Source organism: Ochlerotatus camptorhynchus, unplaced genomic scaffold (assembly GCF_037179485.1).
Source record: "Ochlerotatus camptorhynchus isolate MF236.1 unplaced genomic scaffold, CSIRO-AGI_Acam_v1.1 ptg000055l, whole genome shotgun sequence".
Classification (NCBI taxonomy): domain Eukaryota; kingdom Metazoa; phylum Arthropoda; class Insecta; order Diptera; family Culicidae; genus Ochlerotatus; species Ochlerotatus camptorhynchus.
In genome coordinates, this window is record NW_027040545.1 from 3287275 (window position 1) to 3308466 (window position 21192).

At 42.0% G+C, this 21192-nt stretch overlaps 1 protein-coding gene across 1 annotated transcript in view; it reads right to left on the reverse strand.

Annotated features, from left to right (window-relative positions):
• The window catches only part of LOC135717434 (uncharacterized), a 38363-nt gene extending 21862 nt beyond the window's left edge, over nucleotides 1–16501 (reverse strand). The window contains exons 1-2 of the mRNA XM_065239524.1: nucleotides 16121–16501; nucleotides 15–442 (exon numbers count right to left, since the gene is read on the reverse strand). Coding sequence (XP_065095596.1) covers nucleotides 15–442; nucleotides 16121–16501 — 809 coding nt within the window. The remainder of the gene's footprint in view (nucleotides 1–14; nucleotides 443–16120) is intronic.
• Between the last annotated feature and the right edge of the window lie 4691 nt (nucleotides 16502–21192).

The window sequence follows — 21192 nt, forward strand, 5'->3', positions numbered from 1 at the left end:
ATCTTGTTACATACTCTTTAAAAGATGATCCGGAAGAGGAGGCCAAAGATGACGATAGCGAAGACACTGTGCTCGCCGTGACGACGGTTGCAACAGATGGAGAAGACGAAACCGTTGTTGGCGTAATCGATAATGGCGTATCGCGATAACTCGAACTGTGCTTATGCTGGTGATGATGATTGTTTACTGGTTGCTGTTGATCGTTGCTGATGCTGTTGTAATTCACGGAACCTATTGTCACTGGTGCAGCACTTTTACCGGGTTCACTGATCCCCGATTGCGAATCGACGGCACTTCCATTCAGAACCGTGCTATTGGGAAGCGTGCTTTTCAACGTAGGCTCAGAATCTGTCACATTCTCGCTAGGACTTTCGTACACTTCAATCGTCACTACAAATTTTACACTCAAACCCAACACGAACGCTATTGCGATCACTATAGACTGCATTTTAAATGCCGAGAAGAACTCAATACATTTTATACTGAAAAAAAAACCTTATTCAAAACTCTTCACGATCCTTCGGCTTCAACTGTCACCATACGTTTAAGGGATGTTTGCATTGCATTCCAGGGTTTTATATCACTTACAGACACAATTGTTTTATGTCACTGCCGTTGCACAGTCCGTTTCGTCGTTGAACAAGAACAATAGTAGGCCAAGCGCAGCATTTGGAGTGCAGAAGCGCTCGCATTAACTGCTTTGCTTCTTGATGCATGCTAAGGCGGCAGTGGAAAAATTACGGTTTGCTTGATTAATATTTAGTTTTAGTGACAAACGCAACAAAAAAAAACAGCCTTAAAAAAGTATTGTTTTTTACACCTTTTTTTTTTAGTTACTGAAGGTTGTTGAAATATGTAACGTTTTGGCAGTGAATTTAAGTACAGCTGTACGATCAATTTTCAGAAACACTACATTGAAGTTCTCTTCGATCCCAAGCTAATCGATGCACCCTTTAAAACATAGGATCAATCCACGAACCCCTCATTTTATCTGTCAAACTTTCATTGCGAATCAAAACAAACATAGTGTAGTACTAGAATTTCGACTAGAATGGGGTACATTAATCGATTTGCTTGGGATCAATAGGCTAGTCAAGTAGTGAGTCAATTTTAAATCGTTAGTTTCCATCGGTTGGTGTTACCAAGCCGGAGGTGACGGATAAAATTCCTGGACTGGTCGAGATAACATTTCGGGTTGGAAATATTCTCGACTTTCTTGGGCATAGAATATCATTGAGCTTGCCACACAGAAAAGCATAGCTTCTTTCAAATCCACGTAATTAGATTGGTTTGCCCTATTTGACCCGACTTTGAGTTATTGGCCTTAGAAAAAGAACATTTGAGCAGTTCCACGCCAAATGACAAATTTCACAAATTTGACCTCCTCCGTTTGCATGAAACTTTGCATTTTTGAGTGTTATGGGCAAAGATTCACATTTTTGCCACAATTCGTTCATTTTAGATCATGTTAAAATTTTCAATATGGTGACCTTGACATTTTTCAAAAAAAAAAATGTAGCGTGGAAACGGCACTTCTGAACAGTGCTGTTTATTTTCATATCATTCGATTGAAGATGAACCAATACAACCATTCAATCAATTCTGTTAAAACGAATTCTCACATGACCATCTTTTGAAGAGCCCCTTTCTCATTCGAAGCTCATCGTCACTGTCAATTGAGTCAGTAACTTTTTTTTGTTGTTGTGAGGATTTTAACCGTAGAACCGGTCATTCATCCCCCATCATCCCCCATCATCATCATTTGATATACGACAGTGGAGTATGGAAGAAACCCAGCAAAATGGTCCCGAACAGACAAGTCGACTCAATGTTGGATCAATGTAAGGCAAATTTAAGGTCGATGTCGACCCAATGTCGTGTTGTTGTCGGGGCAATTTTGAGTTTATGTCGGGTCAATGTCTGGTCAATGTCGGGTCAATGTCGAGTCAATGTCGGGTCAACATCCGGTTGGGGATTGCTAGAAGTCGCTAGTTTTTCGCTGGAATGTCGACCAGAGCTCCGTTTATGTGTAGGTTACACTCAATTGACTGATATCAAGCGTTTCTGAAATGAGAATAATCCATGCCTTCGTAAAATGACTAAGCAACTGATATCACCCATTCGAAGAAGGCCCCCTTTGATAGCAAATAGCTGCTGTTCTCATTTTCATCACAAATGTTCGATTGATTTGAGAATTTACAGCACTGCTTCTGAACAAAATGACAGCTGAGGCAAAATTAAGTTTTTTTTTTTCTGGGAAACAAAAAAAAGTTTTAGTGTCCTTGTTCAATTTGAAATTTTAAATTTTAAATTAAATTAATACAGCTTGAGATTGTATAGATGAAATGAGTAAAGCGTTTACACTGTGAAAACTGTTAGTTGAGATGTCTTAGCGTGTACACTTAGAAAACAATCATGTAAATTTAGATGCTCTGAGAGTGACATATACGAGCGTCAATTTTGACATAAATTTGAGTCACAAAAGACGCGAAGTATAGTTCAATCAAACGTACTTTACACCGAGCAACAAACTTTTCAGTCTCGGAGCACTTAATATTACATGACATGATTGTTTACATTTAATATTTTATGTCTAAGATGGATTCCGTCACGTGTAAAATTAGTTATTTCTAAGTGTGTGGGTCACAAACCACAAATATTTGAGAACCACTGCTTCATTCCTTACACAATAAAGAGTGTCAACACACTCCATGATATTCATGTGACCGTTCGTATTTTTACATGACGGTAAAATGAAATAAAACTCCTGATGAATGTGGGCGTCTTAGTGGAATACCTGTATAATGAGAGAGAGAAGGATTAGTATTTTCCATTTAATTCCACTACTTTATTTGCTTATCCTTGACAGATACGCGTATTTCGTCTACAATGTGCAGACTTCTTCAGTGTCTTGTACTAATACTCGAGTCGAGTATTAGTACAAGACACTGAAGAAGTCTGCACATTGCAGACGAAATACGCGTATCTGTCAAGGATAAGCAAATAAAGTAGTGGAATTAAATGGAAAATACTAATCCTTCTCTCTCTCATTATATGAAATAAAACTGTTATTTTACTCGATCAACTTAATTGACATGTAAGATTGTAATGAGACGTATTTTTCAGCTGCCTACGGGATGTTCTGTCTAATGGCTATAGGAAAAGGGATTTACATTACAGATTTAACCAAATCCATAATTTGGTGTAGATGAACTCTGGCGCAACAGGCAATTCGAAATTTTGTTTACCAGATGCTGATGTCAGTTTACCTGAATGAGTTTTAATCCGTGAAAAATCAACGTTCATTGTCATTGTTAACATATTTATGACTGATTGACTTTTTTCGCATGCCAGGTGTTCACACCGAAATCCAGCAGTAGCACACCCCAAGAAGGATTGCAGCTTGGGAAGACCAAATTGATGGAGGTCAGGAGGAGGATCAATGAACTCCATGACTTCATCAAGGATAAGAGCAACGTCCACAAGGCAATAAAGGAAATGGTGACGGGCATCAAATCCGCCATTATTGCTGCCGAACGTGAACAGGATGCGCTGAGGACGAGGTCCGTAACTGCCGAAAGGGCACTGATCGAGGCCAAGGAGAAAGCAGCAGCTGAAATACAGGAGACGCCAAAGGGACCTCGAAATCCACGCTCGGAGAAGAGGAAAAGGGAAACTCCAGGAGAGGAAGAGGAGTTGAAAAAAGTCAAGAACGACAAAGAAGACAACAAGGAGGAAGGCTGGCGTACCGTCGAGAAGCCAAAGGAGAAGTGGAAAAAACGGAAGGAAAAAGACATGAAGAAGAAAGCTGAACAGAAGAAGGTGATACCCAGGACTCGTCGGGAGCGAAGTAAGGGCGATGCTCTGATCGTCGAAGCTAAGGACAAAACGTCGTATGCAGCACTCCTCCGGAAGGTACGAGAGGATCCGGAGTTGAAGCAACTAGGAGAGAACGTGGTGAAAACCAGGCGAACCCAGAAAGGCGAGATCCTCTTTGAGCTGAAGAAGGATCCTGCTATCAAGAGCTCAGCCTTCAAGGAGCTCGTCGAAAAGTCTCTTGGCGAAGGGGCGAGCGTAAGAGCTCTATCCCAGGAGACAGTGGTCGAGTGCAGGGACCTGGACGAGATCACCACAGAAGAGGAGCTAAGAAGTGCGTTGAGAGTGCACTGCGATCTGGGAGATGTCCCGATGTCAATCCGCATGAGGAAGGCGTACGGCGGCATGCAAACGGCGGTTATACGGCTTTCGACAGCTGCAGCGAATAAGCTGTTGGAGACGGGCAAGGTCAAGGTTGGCTGGTCATTGTGCTCGCTGAAAGCCACTCCTCGGGTTACCAAGCAATTGGAGCGATGGCCCTGACAGATCTGATCTGTGCAGGAAATGCGGAGAGAAAGGCCATATTGCAAGAGGCTGCACGAAGCATCCGAGGTGTATGCTCTGCAAAAAAGAGGACGGCAACGATCATACGACGGGAGGCTTCAAATGCCTAGCATACAAAAAGGCGATGGCAAGCCAACAGTAATGGAGGTAACCCAAATAAACCTCAATCATTGCGACATTGCTCAGCAACTGTTGTGGCAGTCGACAACAGAAACAAAGTGCGACGTTGCAATCATTGCGGAACCGTATCGAGTCCCTCCCGATAACGGTAACTGGGTTGCGGATAGAGCTGGGATGGCAGCTATACAAGTTATGGGCAGATACCCCATTCAAGAAGTGGTTGCGAGCTCATACGAAGGCTTCGTCATCGCCAAAATCAACGGAATCTTCATGTGTAGTTGTTACGCACCCCCCAGATGGACGATTGAGAAGTTCTACGAGATGCTTGATGGACTTACCGAAGAGCTGGTCGGACGACGACCGGTAGTCATCGGAGGAGACTTCAATGCTTGGGCAGTGGAGTGGGGAAGCAGGTGTTCCAATGCAAGAGGGCACAGTCTGCTGGAAGCTCTGGCAAAACTGGAAGTTATGCTGGCCAATAAAGGCACCAGCAGCACTTTTCGCAGAGATGGCCGAGAATCCATTATCGACGTTACTTTCTGCAGTCCGTCGCTGATGGCAAACATGAATTGGAGAGTGTGCGAAGGATATACCCATAGCGACCATCAGGCGATACGATATGGCATCGGTCAACGGAATACTGTGGCAGTACGGAGGACGAGAACTTGTGACCGAAAGTGGAAGACGAAAGCTTTCGACAAGGCTTTGTTCGTTGAGGCACTTCGTGTGGACGGGAGTCTCGTAGATCTAAATGCGGACGAGCTGACAGAAACGTTAGTGAGAGCATGTGACACGACCATGCCGAGGAAACTGGAGCCAAATAACAGACGGCGTCCAGTCTACTGGTGGAACGAGGCACTTAGTACTCTCCGCGCTAGTTGTCTCAGAGCCAGAAGACGTGTTCAGAGAGCAAGAACGGAAGCAGACAGAGAGGAACGAAGAGAAGTGTTTCGAGCGGCCAGGGCCGCTTTTAAACGAGTGATTAAGCAGAGCAAGTCCAACTGTTTTAAGGAGCTGTGTCAAGACGCTGATGCCAACCCCTGGGGCGACGCATACCGAGTCGTGATGGCGAAGATCAGAGGTCCAACGATGCCCGCTGAAATGTGCCCAGAGAAGCTGAAAGTCATCGTGGAAGGACTTTTCCCGAAGCACGACCCAACAACCTGGCCACCTACACCGTACGGAGAAAGAGAGGTAGATAACGTCGAAATCACCAACGAGGAGCTCGTAGTAGTGGCGAAAGGATTGAAGGTGAAGAAAGCTCCCGGTCCGGATGGAATCCCCAACGTAGCGTTGAAAGCGGCGATCCAGTCATCCCCGGACATGTTCAGGATGGTGCTGCAGAAATGCCTGAACGAGGGTCACTTCCCTGACAGGTGGAAGATACAGAAGCTAGTGTTGCTGCCGAAACCAGGAAAACCGCCGGGGGATCCAGCATCATACAGGCCTATATGCCTGCTGGATACACTCGGAAAACTCTTGGAGAGGATCATCCTAAACAGGCTGACGAAATACACGGAGAGTGAGCACGGATTGTCGGAGAGGCAGTTCGGATTCCGGAAAGGGAGATCGACGGTGGATGCAATTCGGACAGTGGTCGAGAGAGCTGAAAAGGCGTCCAAACAGAAGCGGAGAGGAGATCGATATTGCGCCGTCATAACGATCGACGTCAAGAATGCGTTCAACAGCGCCAGGCGTCATGCAGGCGTCTTCTGGCCAGCGTGTCATCATCGATACTGAGATATGGAGGTCCAGCCTGGGTTCCAGCGCTGGAAACGAAGTAGAACCAAAGGAAACTGAGCAGTACGTTCCGGCTCATGGCCATGCGAGTCGTGAGTGCGTACAGAACCATCTCGTCGGAAGCAGTATGCGTTATCGCCGGTATGATCCCTATCGGCATCACCCTGGCGGAGGACAGCGAGTGCTACAGGCAGAGGGAAGCCGGAAGAGTACGGAAAGTTGTGAGAGTGGAGTCATTGGCTAAGTGGCAACAGGAGTGGAACACGACGGAGAACGGTAGATGGACACATAGACTAATACCGATTCTTTCGACCTGGGTGAACAGAAAACACGGAGAAGTCAATTTCCACCTAACGCAGTTCCTGTCTGGCCACGGCTGCTTCAGGAAATACCTGCATCGGTTCGGACACGCAGCGTCACCCCTCTGTCCGGAGTGTGGCAACGTCGATGAAACGCCGGAGCATGTGGTCCAAGGTTCGAGGCAGTGCGAACGGAGATGCCCGTCCTTAACGTGGAGAATGTCGTTGATGAAATGTGTCGAGAGGAGGACTCTTGGAATGCCGTCAGCAGGGCAGTCACACAGATTATGTCAGAGCTGCAGCGTAAATGGAGAGAAGAGCAGCGATCTAGCAACGCCAGCTAGCGCTGAGAGTACGACAAGTGCATGAGCACAGCCACCCCCCGAAGTAGTCGCTTCACAGTGGTCCCGGGGGGATCCAGGCAGAGGAGAGAGTAAGGAATGGGTTTTAGTGGAGCTGCACTAGGCAACTAGTGGATACCACACCGTGCCACCTTCACTACAGGCCAGGCTTCTTGAAGCTTTCCTAAACCTTACTATAAAAAAAAAAAAAAAAAAAAAACACACACACACACACACACACACACACACACACACACACACACACACACACACACACACACACACACACACACACACACACACACACACACACACACACACACAACATTGAAGTTTTTATTAGTTGATTTCCGGACACTCCATTTGTAAGTCTTTTTATCGATCGGCGCTGACGGAGGTGCATCTTGTATCTTGTAAGACGCAAAGGCTAGGGGTATCCCACTCTAAGCGTTATACTTAGAAAGTTCTCACAAATACCTAAGATACCTGGAAATACTTAAAAATGCTTAACCTATATTTTGCATTAGGTTATTACCACCGTTTCTAAACACATTTTAGTTGTTTATTTATCGGATGTCGTCAAGGATTTTGTGTGACTATTTGAAAACTGCAGTGTTAATATTTTAAGCTATTTTAAATGTTTCGTTTTGTTTTGTAGGCATCAAAATATAGTCTTCGAATAAGAGAAGATCATTACAAACAAGATTCACATATAAATTAAAGTGCGGAAGAATCGTCAACGGTGGAAAAAACAGCCGCTTATTTCTTCAATTTAGAAACGAATTGCATCATTTTCACATTATACCTCACTATTAAATATGTCACACTTTCATGCGCATTTAGCATGATCCGTTCGACATGTTAAAGGCAGAAGTCAGGTTTTAGGTACTTTTTGACAGTTATGATTCGGCCATGTATCACTAACTTAAGACTCTTAAGGGCCACCCACATTAGATCCGTTTGCGTTGCGTTAACGCAAATTTGACAGTTAGACAATAGATTTAGCTGTCACTACGCCGCAACGCGTCCGATCCGGATCTAATGTGCGTGGGCCTTTAGGACTATCGAATCTGAACAAGAAGTTGAGGAGGTTTTCCACGCCATTCGCATTCTACACCGAACGTGTTTATTCTGCCGTAAAGTGCCATAATTCTGTGCAGGCCTAATTCCGGGCTGTTTTGAAATTTTCTAAAATAATTGGAAATTACATATAATTTGAAATGAATTAAACATGATGGTAGGTTGGTTGGTTGTCTTTATTAAGGAGATTTTCAGCCAGACACTGGTTCATCTACGGCGATGATGGTAGGTATTAACTACTTGTGCATGGTAAAAATATAAATTTAGATAAAACTGTAAAATACTGCAAAATTTTAGCGAAATGCACGGAATTAAGTGCTGCGCAGAATTATGCCACTTTGTCATAAATATTAAACATGTTGTAAAACTACATTTCCTCGGATTTGGAACCGTCAATTCTCATCTGTTGAACCAGTTACATCACAAATCTTACACTTTAACACCATTTTTCATCCGAGTTTTACCTCACTTCACATTAACGAACAACTCAAGACGTTCGTGTAATTTTAAGTTATCCCTAACTTTAAATTATCACGCTTGTGATTTTTGTAATTGAGAGGTTCACCACAAGTTACAGTCGAGTGAAAAGACTTGTTCTCTGAAAATATTTGTACAGTTTCAAATTTTAAGCCAGCAGTTTTACAAGGAAATATCTTGGACATTGTGGTTATTGATTCATGGAACTCACCCGTTTTGTAAGGCAAAAATTACATTACTAAATATTGTGCTGTTAGTTAGAAGTGACACTTCAAAATTTCGGCTCATTTTGAAGTAAAACAAAACTAAGTAGGGGAAATGGATGTAATGTCGGCCTAAATGCTCCTTATTTGGGCCCATACATAAATTCAGCAATCGACTAAATTTACAATAGCGACCAAAAATATCCATTAGTACCGTCCAAATGACTCGTTCATCTATATAAAATTGATAAACAGCAGATTTTCAGCGATGGGCAATATCTTAGATCCATAGGCCAACATAAGAGCCATTTGCCCTATGTGTTGTTATATTTCGTGAAGATGTCATAAACAAAAATTTCAAGGATAAAGAATTTAACCATAAGAATTCATTTTTTATTTATATTTTTTAATAATTATTGAAAAAAGGGTATTGTGATTATTTCCTCACTAATCCATTATCAAGCATGATCGGTTCACGATAAGTGAGAACATATAAAATGGTTAGTTTTTAAGTTACATGCAAAAGCTTCTTAAATGAAAGACACAAACAATAGCAGCGCTGCTCGTTTTCAAAGCACCAAATCATGACCTAACTCACATTATGCAACCATTTACCTTTTCCATAATTCCCTTGTCCCATTCAATTGAAATCACAAGTTCAGCATACCAACCAATCAATGTAGCTCAGCTCGCAAAACAAAACATTTTCCTACACTTTCAATCCAATTGTACCGATAATAACATATCATTTCATCGCTTTCGACATTCAAATTATCGCATCGCTAAAGCCGCGTCGACTGTCGTTTCCGCAAGCAGTATCGGCATTACTCAGTTTCCTTTACATACTCCTCACTCACTCGCCACATGTCTTTTACTTCACATACGAATCGGTGCATTGTAAAAGGCTCTTGCCCTCCACGAATCGTGAGACAGTTCCTAATGAGCCGCTCGGGAGTAATTGCCGCCCTCCACCGATCTTTCGAATGTGCATCACGAACGAATGAATCGCCTGACATCATCCACCACACCCATCATGATAGGTTCATGAGAATTTACGCTAATTATCAATTTGCAGCCACATCACTTGGACTTTTGTTGTACGTACTTAACTATCCTCGCCTTCTCATTACACACTCTCACCTATCGTTTTGAATCAAACCTTTAAACGATTTCTGCACGCGGCGTTTCCGTTCAACAAGTCCGTCCCGCCTTCAAAGGCCTCCGTGTGAACTCTTCAAACCTGCAACTAATTAGTTCACATTGAAAAGGGGCTGCTGCATCGTCGAGAGTGAATCAACCGACATTCACCTTTCTCATTGGGTTGCAATTTTCCGCGCAGACACACACCGAAACAATCCCCGGTGGCGACCCCCTTTCTCAGTAGACGTGACATGGATGAGGAAGAGAAGAGCCAGCGCTATGATCTAATATTACGCGCGATTACGACAATTTAATAATTTTCCTCCTCGCATCTCTCTTCACGAGCTCGTTCGTCGTCATCGCTAGTTACGCGCTTTCATAATATTCAATTCACACGACACACCGATTGAGTCACCCATGCACCGTATAGAGCCATGCCAGCCACCAGCTGACTAGAAGAGCCAAGTCTCACAGAGGCCCATTTTCCGGTTCTTTCCAGCTCAGCCTCACCAAGTAGGCTAGAAAGTGAAAGTTTTCCGCTCTTGTGACCATAGCGACGGATCCTCTAGGGTGGCGAAGGGAGGGCTGAGAGTTTGTCGTAGTCAGCGTCGCCGGTGTCTGCTAGATTTGCTTTCTATGAATGAAAATGAATGAATACGGTTCGACCAGACTATACGGAGAGGGAAGCTATAGGGTATGGATACAAGTTTCAACTTATCTCACCGCTTGCTAGGAGCGCCTAAGGCAAGTGAGCTGGAGTCGCGCGCTGTGTAACCTCAATGTTCGCTAGCCAGAAGTGCATAATGCTGCACTGCACTGCTGCACCGCACCGCCGAAGAAAGACAGGAAGAAAGGCAAACTATTATTAGCATAATAGGAAATCACGGCTTGGTGGGAGGAGGTGGTTGAATTAGTGGAGGAAGGGGGTATGTGCTTGATCTTTGGTACTTTTGCGGTCGCTGGAGCAATTATGCTGCCCAAGGCATTCGGGACGGTTGGAATGGAGTTGTTTTGTTCGGTTACCTCGAACGAAACTATGAAAATGTTGCAATAGCTTAGAAATTTAATCATTTTTTCAGACGACTTACGAAATGCTATCAAAAGGTGTTAAATTACTAAACTACAAATAAACACTGAAATTAAATTCACGTGAATTAGTATCCCGACATTTCGACAGCCACTACTGCCTTTTCAAGGGATTCTACAATTAATAACATTCATTGAGAATAATTTACAAGAATTAGACTATAAAGTAACTAACTTAATCGTAAACGTTTTTATAGAGAGATTCTTCATTACTGTATATTGTCTAAAGGATGAGAGAAGGATTAGTAATTTCCATTAAATCCACTACCATAATTGCTTATTCTTGAAAATACGCATATTTCGTCTACAATGTGCAGACTTCTTCAATGTATTGTGCTAATACTCGACTCAACTTTTCGGAATCGGAGAAGTTGGGGTAATATGAAACAGGAGTAATAAGAATTATTTTCGACTGCTATTTGCAATGCAGATTTAATTTTTGTTTTTTAACTCAAATTACACCTTTTAAAAAATAAATAATAAAGGACCTAAATTAGATCCCTGTGGAACTCCCGAGGTAACATTTGTTCTCTAAAGCGGGCCATTTGTGTTCTTTCTGTCAACTATGATCCAATCCATTATAAAAGTGTACTTGTCATACCTAAACGTTTTAATTTAAAAAGTAGTAAGAGGATGTCTACTATTTTGGCAGCGGTACTAACCCTCTCGCTGTTGTGTGTTGCCTTCTGTCTTTGTTATTAAAATATGTGAATTTTCCAAACAACAACAACTCATACAGACGAAACTCTACGGATTGTAAACAACTGGTTACATGACCAAGACCTATTGCATAATCGACAACTCAGTTCAGAATTCTCACACCAGGCGACACGAGTGTACGATTTGACTTTCAATTATTTGCTTTGACTTGACAACTCAACTAGATGGTTGCTGTTTTTGACAAAGTTATTGAGATTTATCAGACCTATTACCACCGACGAACCAACGTGACAGCTCATACAAGCTACTTTCAAATTCGTGCCCAAGACGACCTATTTAAAATACGTTAAACACTACCGACATCTACTCATCCGATCGCGTCAAACCAAGAGTAAGGACACGAACCCACGTATAATTTATATTGCCTTGATTTGCGTCTCACCTCGTTTGACAGATCTGATCGCCCGTTTGAAAGTTCGAATCGCTCGTTTGACAATTCGAATTGTGGACAAACGAAATACTCCTGTTGCATGTTGGTTCGTCGGTGCTATTACCTCACCAGGCGGCGCTAGTGAACCAAGCGACTTGCTGCTTTTGGAAAAGTAGTTGACTTGGACAAGACTTATTAGATGATGTAGAGTTTAGTTTAGCCGTTTTGTGACTACCGTCGACATATTATATTCACTCAAAAACAATAACTAGTTCTGCCAGCTGCATAAGAGATACAGATTTGAGTTATTGACAAAAGTTATAGCTGATTTCAAAACATAGTAAAGCTCATACATCATCTTATAGTACGTTCAGACTACAGATTTAAATTCAAAGGGATGATGTTTCTCAGAGTTTTAAACTATGTTAATCATTGATCGAGCTTCCACTTGCTGCAATTACGGCCTCCACATGCTTCCGGAATGCACGGCAGTTTCTAATAATGTAGTCTGGATCCATTTCTCTCCAGGTATGGGTCAATGTTTGTCTGAGGCTTGCTGTACTCGAGTGGCGTTTAGAACAGGCCTTGGCCTTCATGACGCGCCATATTGAGTAATCCAGCGGCTAGATGGCGGCCACATATCCTTCGCCCAGAACGGAAGATGTTCCTGCAACCAAGTGCGGTTCGAGGTGTGGCACGGAGCCCCATCTTGTTGAAATACAACATTTGGCTTCGGACCGTACTGTTCTTTGATCCACGGAAGAACATACTTACTTAAAATCCCGATGTAGACCTCCGTGTTGACCTTGTCACCTTCTGGACACCGGATCCATTTTTTTGCCTTCGGAAGCCACCAATCCAAACACCGTAACGCTAGCAGGATGCTTGGTCAGATACACGTTCTTGTGCTCGTCGGCCACGTCTTTTACCGGAAGAGAACTAATATACCGGTCGGTTCTGGAATTTGATACGGGATCGACGGTAAACATGCTCTCGTCGGTGAACAGGATTACCGGATTTTTTCGCTTAAGGAAGTTCAAGATTTTCTTGCATCGTTCGACTCGTAGCTCCCGGATGCGGTTGGTAATCATGTGAGTTTTTTTTCCGTGCCCTCGACTTCGCCCCGCAATCTTCCTTTACGATCTTCCGTGCGGTAAAGTCACTGATCCCGTGTTCCTTTGCCATTTTCCTTATTGAACGCACTGGATTCACCTGAATCTTCCTTTTGATAGCAGCGATAACCCTCGAATCCCGAGCTGACCTCGGACGACCTGTGGCCACCTTCGCGGATAGTTGTCCTTTCTTTTCTCGGTCTAAAACCCTTTTGACGGTCCACCGGGACACTCCCACGGCGATTGAAATGTCTTTTTGCAACATTGGCGCATGGGACAAATCACGAATACGCTGCCACTTCGTCATGGTGCAACTGTCAAACTAAGTAAATCATTTTCTTTTATACACAGCCTACTACGGTATGAGCTATAGGTTACGTTCATGCAAAGAAAACCAAGGCATTGTATGCACAGGTGCAACGGGAACCTTATTTGTACGATGGTGCAAACATTATCACGCATACGGTACATCATTTCAAAAGCAAATTTTCATTATGTCGAAAGTAACATTTGAACCGATGCGAGAAAAATTAAAGTTTTGTATTGATGACCAAAAAGTTATTCCTATTTTCAATTAAACACATATAATCTCATAATGATAGCAATGTTCAACATATTAAGCAGGTTTTTAATCATACAAAGCAGATCGCTAGCTTTCATGCTAAAAAATACTGGTTTTTTTAGTCAAAAGTTATTATACGTCGTTTGGTGGCCCCTAATGTTGCTTAAGTCAAAGTGTATTTACCAGGATATTCTGGAGAATTTTAATCACGTCTTCTTACGTGCAGCCCATTCATCATTTTAGGATCACTGAAATTATCTAGCAACAAACAGTTCGGTTTATTCACTTTAATAATGAGAAAGCGAAACGACGAACGTACACTTTGTCAAAAAGCAATTTGACTGGTTAATAAATTTAAAAATGGGATGTGATCCTATATTCGGACAGTATATAGTGTAATAGCAGGAGCATCGATTGACACTGATAGCTCGACTTTGTTTACCTTTGTTACTTTCGATGTAATGAAAATTTGCTCTTGATTTGAAAGAGCTTTGATTTCACAAAACTAACAAATTGACAGAAATACCGTCGAGGGTCGCTGAGATGGTGATGTTTGCTCATATAATCGCACTTATTATCCAGTGCACTTAAATTGATGAAACTTTGGATTTCGGTTCCACTGTTAATGCTGATTACAAATATGCAATAACCTCCATACCCCTAAAGAATCCATTTGTCAACACGTCCTCACCTATACTAGTAGACCGCCGAAAGGCGCTTAGTTTCAGGCCTACTAGTTTCAGTCCACAAAAATTGATGTTTGAATGCAAATAACGAATATGCAATTGGGTTCTTTAGGGGTATTGAGGTAAATAAATATAAGTAATCTGCAGTTCAAATGGAACTGAAATCAAACATTTTATAAATTTTGGCTCATTGGAACTATTTTAAATAAGCGCGATTACATTAGTAAAAATCACCATCTTAGCGCCCCTCGTTGGGACTTTGCATGGAAGCGAGCTGTAAATTTGTTAGTTTTATGTCAAACAGTGGCGTGGTTGTTTTGCTTGAAATCTTGATTTAAATCGAGGTGGAAGTAAATGGGATCGAATAAAAATATCGTTGTGCTCAGAAAATGAAGCCTTTTCAGATGATGTATAGTAACCGATATATTTTTCAAAATTAAAGAACCCAATTAATTAACCTTATAGAGCCAAATTAAATACACTGGAGTCGCTTTTTACGCGGGTGATACGTCCCGCGTAAAAAAAACCGCGTAAATTCCGGAATCCGCGTAAAAAAAAACCGCGTAAATTCCGAAATCCGCGTAAAAAAAAAACCGAGTAAAAAAAGACCGTGTAAGAAAAAACCGCGTAAAAAGCGATATACCGCGTAAATTCTGAAATCCGCGTAAAAAAAAACCAAAATCCACTTAAAAAAAAAACCGCTTAAATTCCGGAATCCGCGTAAAAAAAACCGCGTAAATTCCGAAATCCGCGTAAAAAAAAACCGCGTAAAAAAACCGTGTAAAAAAAAACCGCGTAAAAAGCGACTCCAGTGTAATTCAAGAAGGGTTGATAATTCTGCAACATCAGTAAAGTTCAATTTTATAGCAAACTGTGTTCGCTTGAAGCTTTTCTCTTCCGCACAATACGCAAGCTTTCATCACTTTGAAGACCAGGCGTTGTAATGCTTCCAGCCAAGCTGAACGCGGGCAGCATACATTTTGGCGAATCTGGAAACGATAAGCGATTGTGTCAGTGGTGAATAAGATGCTACACGACCGATGAGACTAACTCAGAAGAGAACCAGGCCTTCTCCGATTTGCATGAAACTTTGCATTTGTTTTTTTTTATTGATCTTTGTTTTTGTTTTGCAGGATTCAAAATGGCGGAATTTGAACTCAAAATGTGAATGATTGACCATAACAAACAATTATCAGGGTGGCCAGCGAACCGGTAAAACCGGGAAATAATAGGGAATTTGAAAAGTTACCGGGAAAACCGGGATAAAACCGCGAATTCTGTGGGAACCAAGAAACATTAATAAACCCTAACATATTCTTCGTCTAAGCTGGACTCCTACGGCCTGACATCGAGCATCCGGGACCTGCTCGGGGACGAAACCCCAGCATCTGAAGCTCTAGTCGAATTTTTAAAGGAGGCCAACTTGTTCTTCCGTATTTAAATTTCTGTATCGTAGTTTGTTTGTTTAGTATTTTACATCAATGCATCTTAGTTTGTAAAAAAAAGTGTTCATATTGAATAACTGCATTACGAAGAGCCAGGTTTGTAAATAACAAGCTCTGTATTTGGGGGTCCTCCTTCTGAGACCTCCTTTTTTATTTGGAGATGAACTAACTAGCGGCTAAAAATATCCTTAATAAAGTTTAAAAATCTTCTAAGCTTTCTACGCTTGAGTAGCGAGTGGTTTTCCATTCTCCACCAAGCCTATAAATATTCTATTTCAAGCGCTGGGTTACCAGGGTCGTGTCCGAGAGCTAAACCTATCCTTCAACCAACTCACCGATGTCGACTTTCAGGAACTCACCTTCAAGCCCAACAACTGACCAATCAACATTTTACAATTGCACTTAACCTCCTTCGGCTGTGATTTCTGCTCCGTCACGAATCTCCCCGCCCAAAATCGATCTACCAATGTATTCAACGTTCCCTTCACTTCCTCCTTCAGGTACTCGCTACCCCCACTAACAAACTCACTAATCACATTCCTAATCGGCATTATGACCAGTAGCAGTCCCTTCATGGTCATCTTTTCAATCAGCTTCCGGAACGATTCCACCTCCTTCCCAACTTCGATCAAACTGTTCTGAAAAGCCAAGGCCTTCCGCACCAGATGCTTGAACAGTTCGATCGTCTTGAGTGGAGGTTCTCTGATCTCAAAGTCTTCCGGTAGCGACTCCAGCACCATCCGGAAGAATTCAAGTATCACCCCCAGATTACAGTTGTAGTTGGAAACGCAACGGTCATCGCCTTGATGGCCTCGCTCATCCCGCAAGCATACCGCGATGACTTTTGACCGGTTTTTAGCTAATGTTTCGATAATTTGTGCACTGTGAGGAATTCATGGCAGAACTTCACCGGAAATTCACGGTTATGAAACCAAAAATTGGATTGTGTCAACAACAATGATTAACATTTTGACACATGCATGGATCAGACGCAGGGTGCCATTGAAAGTGTCCAGGTGTGCCCATCTGTATTTTTGGCACACTGTGTGAAATGACCAATAGACTGATGCAAAATTTGAAATTTTCGCTCCACAGTGCTCGGTTCCAAATTGGGTCCTGCTTAGCCTCCCAAAATTTGAACTACTTTAGTAAGAAACTGACTTGGCACAAACTATTTCAAGTTTATATGGGAATTACTATGGGAAAACTTATGTTTTTGTTCATATCTATCTAACAATTCACCACATCACTATGGTTTTAAACATGATAGCAGAGATTGTATCGAATTTTTTGTAGCTACAACTTTGTTCCAAACTACTTTTCAATCAAATGTGAGTTATTAATGATTCAAGTCACTGATGTCTTATGATTATGCTCATTCAACTGTTCAGCAGGCAACATTGGTGTTTCTGGTGCGAAGAATAGAGCACAAATATCATGGCTACTATGTCACACTGCAGAATACAGTGTTGCCCACAAAACAGCTTCTTGATCATGCCATAAGATTATCAATCTCTTAAACAATTAATAACAATTTAATTTGACATTTGGTTGAAAACCGAGATTCCGCAAAGTTGTAGGTTAGAAAATTTCCCGTAAGCATAGTTATAGAAATTTTTGAAAAAGCTATATGGAAAATGGGCAGAAGACAATGACCCAAAAGTTTGGTTTTCCCATAGTAATTTCCATATAAATTTCGAATAGTTTGTGCCAAGTCAGTTTCTTACCAAATGAGTTTAAATTTTAGGATGCTAATCAGGACCTGATTTGAAACCGTTTGAGCACTGTGGAGCGAAAATTTCAAATTTTGCATCAGTCTAGTGACCAACCCCTTGCCTCAGACCCGTTTATGTTGATGTTTAATTTTTCTTTGTTGAGGATGTTTACAATCATTAGTGATAAATTAATCATACTTTTTCATTGATATGAATAAATTTGGACAGCCTTATTACTTGATTTATTACTTTACAATTTAATTGAAGGATATGATTTCGAGTGTCTTTCAAACGAATCTGTTTGAGGGACGTAAGCCTTGGTGTTGGTCCTGATCGTTGAATTTTTTTTGACAGCACCAGTTTTTTTTATGACAGCCATTTCGAGTGACTCCGCACCTCTTAGGTCGACACATATCTTGGAAATTTTCTTAAATTCCAAATTTACTGAATACTTTCAATTCATGCTGAATATGAACAACCGGGAAATTAAGACTCGTCAAGTTTTCAAAGTCACTTTTCCAAGTGTTATGCATATCCTTCTTTGTAAGAAGGGCAAACATGTTTCAAAACAACAAATACACCTGTTTATCTGGCATCCCCGACATAAATGATCCTAGATATGATTTAAAATTTTAAGAACACCCTTGTGGTAAATTGTGCCAAAATAAATTTAAAACAATTTTTGTGACATTACTCACAAAATTTGCTAGACAGAAGAATCCACGGGGAAAGCGAAAACAAACAGGATACATTTCTGTGACGTTGAACACTTTCTCACCTTGACTTTCCTCATTTCTGCCACCATATGGTCAGCACACATTTGCAAACCAACGGAACGCCTGTAATCATAAATCGTTGCACTGAGAAATTTCTAAATGCAAACCAATTATCGCAATGCTATGTGTGATTGTCGCTCACCGTCAACACAATGCAAAAAGGAGCTACATGCTTTCCGCTAGCCACACATCCAACAATTGTATCTGAGCTCACCAATAAGAAGAAGAAGCCATTAGCTAGCAGTTAGCCGCCAAATGACTTTGTGGAAAACCAAACAAAGTAGGCAAAGAGAAAATTCGCGTGTAATCACAGCAAATAACAGCCAGATCCAAGCAAACAGGCACGTGTGCACAGAGGACACGGTTACCAAAGTGACGTCTACGATGACAGCTGTTTTCTAAAAAACCATCAGGGGGTGGTGTCGATGAGTGCACAAGATAATAGATCCTTTGCATACACATACGACGAACCATCCCATCAAAGGGGAGGCGAAAATGGGAAAACAAATTGAACGGAATAATTTAGAATGGCTTTTTGCGATATGGTTAGTTGTTGCATGATTGTCTACCTTGAAAGGTTTGTTTACACCTCGTGCGGGTTATTCACATTTTTTTTAATGATTTTTGTTTGTCTTTGCTTTGTTGGTTGTGACGCAGGTAACCGGCGCAGTGCAGTTGTTCATTTGTGAAGGATTTAAATTAAATTGATTGTAACATCAAATTATGCAATTCTGCAATGGCTGGGGAAGTTTCCAAATGGTTATGCAAATGTTACTTGAGCAAATTATCGTTTTGGTTAGACAGATGGTTAAACTATATACACAATCAAAAAAAAATGAAATGAACATTCGAATTCACCGGAAATATTTATTATTGAAAAGAGAAAAAAAAAACAATACTGAAAGATTTATATTTATCAAAAAGAAAACTCAAACATACATTTCATTTGAATTATTTGTTTCACCTACGAAAGAAGCCACGGAAGCAACTCTTATTATACAACTCATCATTCACGTAAACCTAGATGAACTAATCGTAACCGCCCAACTTACAAAGACAACTCATGACCCCGTTAATCCACGAGGTCAAGCCGAAAACCGTTAACCAAATCTCCAAAAACATCCTCTAGTGCCCCATCTATGACTTAATAACCTTCAATTACATACCACACACCAGCAGCGAAGAATTCTAGAAACGCGCCAGACCATCAATTTGCGAAACATCGCAAACGACGACCGCCGCACGTTCCGATCAAAGCAAGCGTCCAGTCAAATTACCCATATGAACGATGACCAGAAGAAAAACAAAGCTACCTCTGAAAAATGTCTATGCGCTCCAGATTCCCTATCATTTCATTGCTTTCCGTTTTAGTTGACTAGTGGAGAAAAAAATCGAAATCAAAGTCACAAGATTCAAGCAGAGAACAGGGGAGGGGGGTGTCAAGGGAATCGGTTTTTTGTGTCCAGTCATCACCCAGATCTGTAATCAAGGTGAACTAGACCAACCAACGATAGATCAATGTTGCTGTGAATGAAAAGAACGCTTTCCATGAATCGTTTTTGTCCAATCCAGTGCCAGTATGACTGGACAGGAGAAATTAGCTCCCAGGAAGAATCGGATTACTATTTGGAAGGAAGCCAAGCGTAGAAAAGTGCTGGGATCGACGCGGATGTGCAATCAACCAAGCGTCTCCATCGAAATCAAGAAGGTCAATAACATTGATTGTTTGATTCATTGTCACTTTCTTTCCATGCACTATTGAAAACAGTTTTTCATGGTGGTGGCGGCTAAAAGTGTTCTTCTTGCAAGCACTTTCTCGCTCACCATCATCAGGTTGCTGTGGCGACGCGTTCCACCGACGCATGCTTTGTCACGCCGTGGGTATTGTTGTACCCTGCAGCCTACTACGATGTGGATGGAGCAAGTCATGCTCGAGCAGTGTTGGCGCGGTGGTGTGTTAGCACTGCAATTTCTTTCGACGCCAAGTCCACCGCAAACCCCAAGTCGTTTGTGATGAACGGGAGCGGGAGAAAAGGGAGGAACATTGGGCGCCTCTATGAGGTACGATCTATTCATAATTTTTGTCTTATCCGCGCCTACCGGGTGATGTGCTGCGCTGCAAGCAAAGACGGATGGGAGGCGACAATACAATACACACATTATTGGCAACAGAAGCGACTGAAAGCGGAAAACTATATTAGTAGGTTAGATTGACTCGTTCGGTTCAGTCGTTGGGGAGATGTGGACACGCGAATAATCCTGTGAATTTGTGCTCAAGTGATTGCTGGACCCTGTGAACCTTCGTGAAAAACATTTAAAAAGTGAATCAATCATGTGGAAAGTGACAAGTCTCTTGCTAATTTGGCTATCGCTACGGATGGCAGCAAGCGAAACGATCCATTTTACAAATTCTGTAAAGCATTTGAAAACGACAAAGAACTTTACCACCTATGAAGTGGAAGTGCCGGGATCAAGACCGATAACGATCATCGAAGCGAATCCAGAAATGACAAACAAGCTGAGGGTGAAACCGGTATCGATTCAGTACCGGAACTCCATCGGAACCAGAGTCGAAGATCACGCCCATGTGGTTAAGGATGACGGAACGAAGCCAGGATCGGCGAAGAAGACACTGTACTCGCCGGATTTGCTGCACAAATTTCTCAAAGAGTACTCGGAAAAGCTGAAGAATGCAGACTCTGAGACGAAGCAAAAACTAAACGAGATTTCAATGATCAACAACAAGCAGACGGAGAAACCAGAAGATGCATCAGAACGGCCAGAGAAGGAAGATCAGATGCAATTTTCCGATGTACATGAGAGGCACGTGGAAAATAGCAAGTGGTATGGTGATAACCGGAAGAATCACCCTTGGAACTCCAAAGATGGTTGGGTCACGATGGAAGCCGTGCCTTGGTCGGAGAGCAAGGTTTCAAAGTG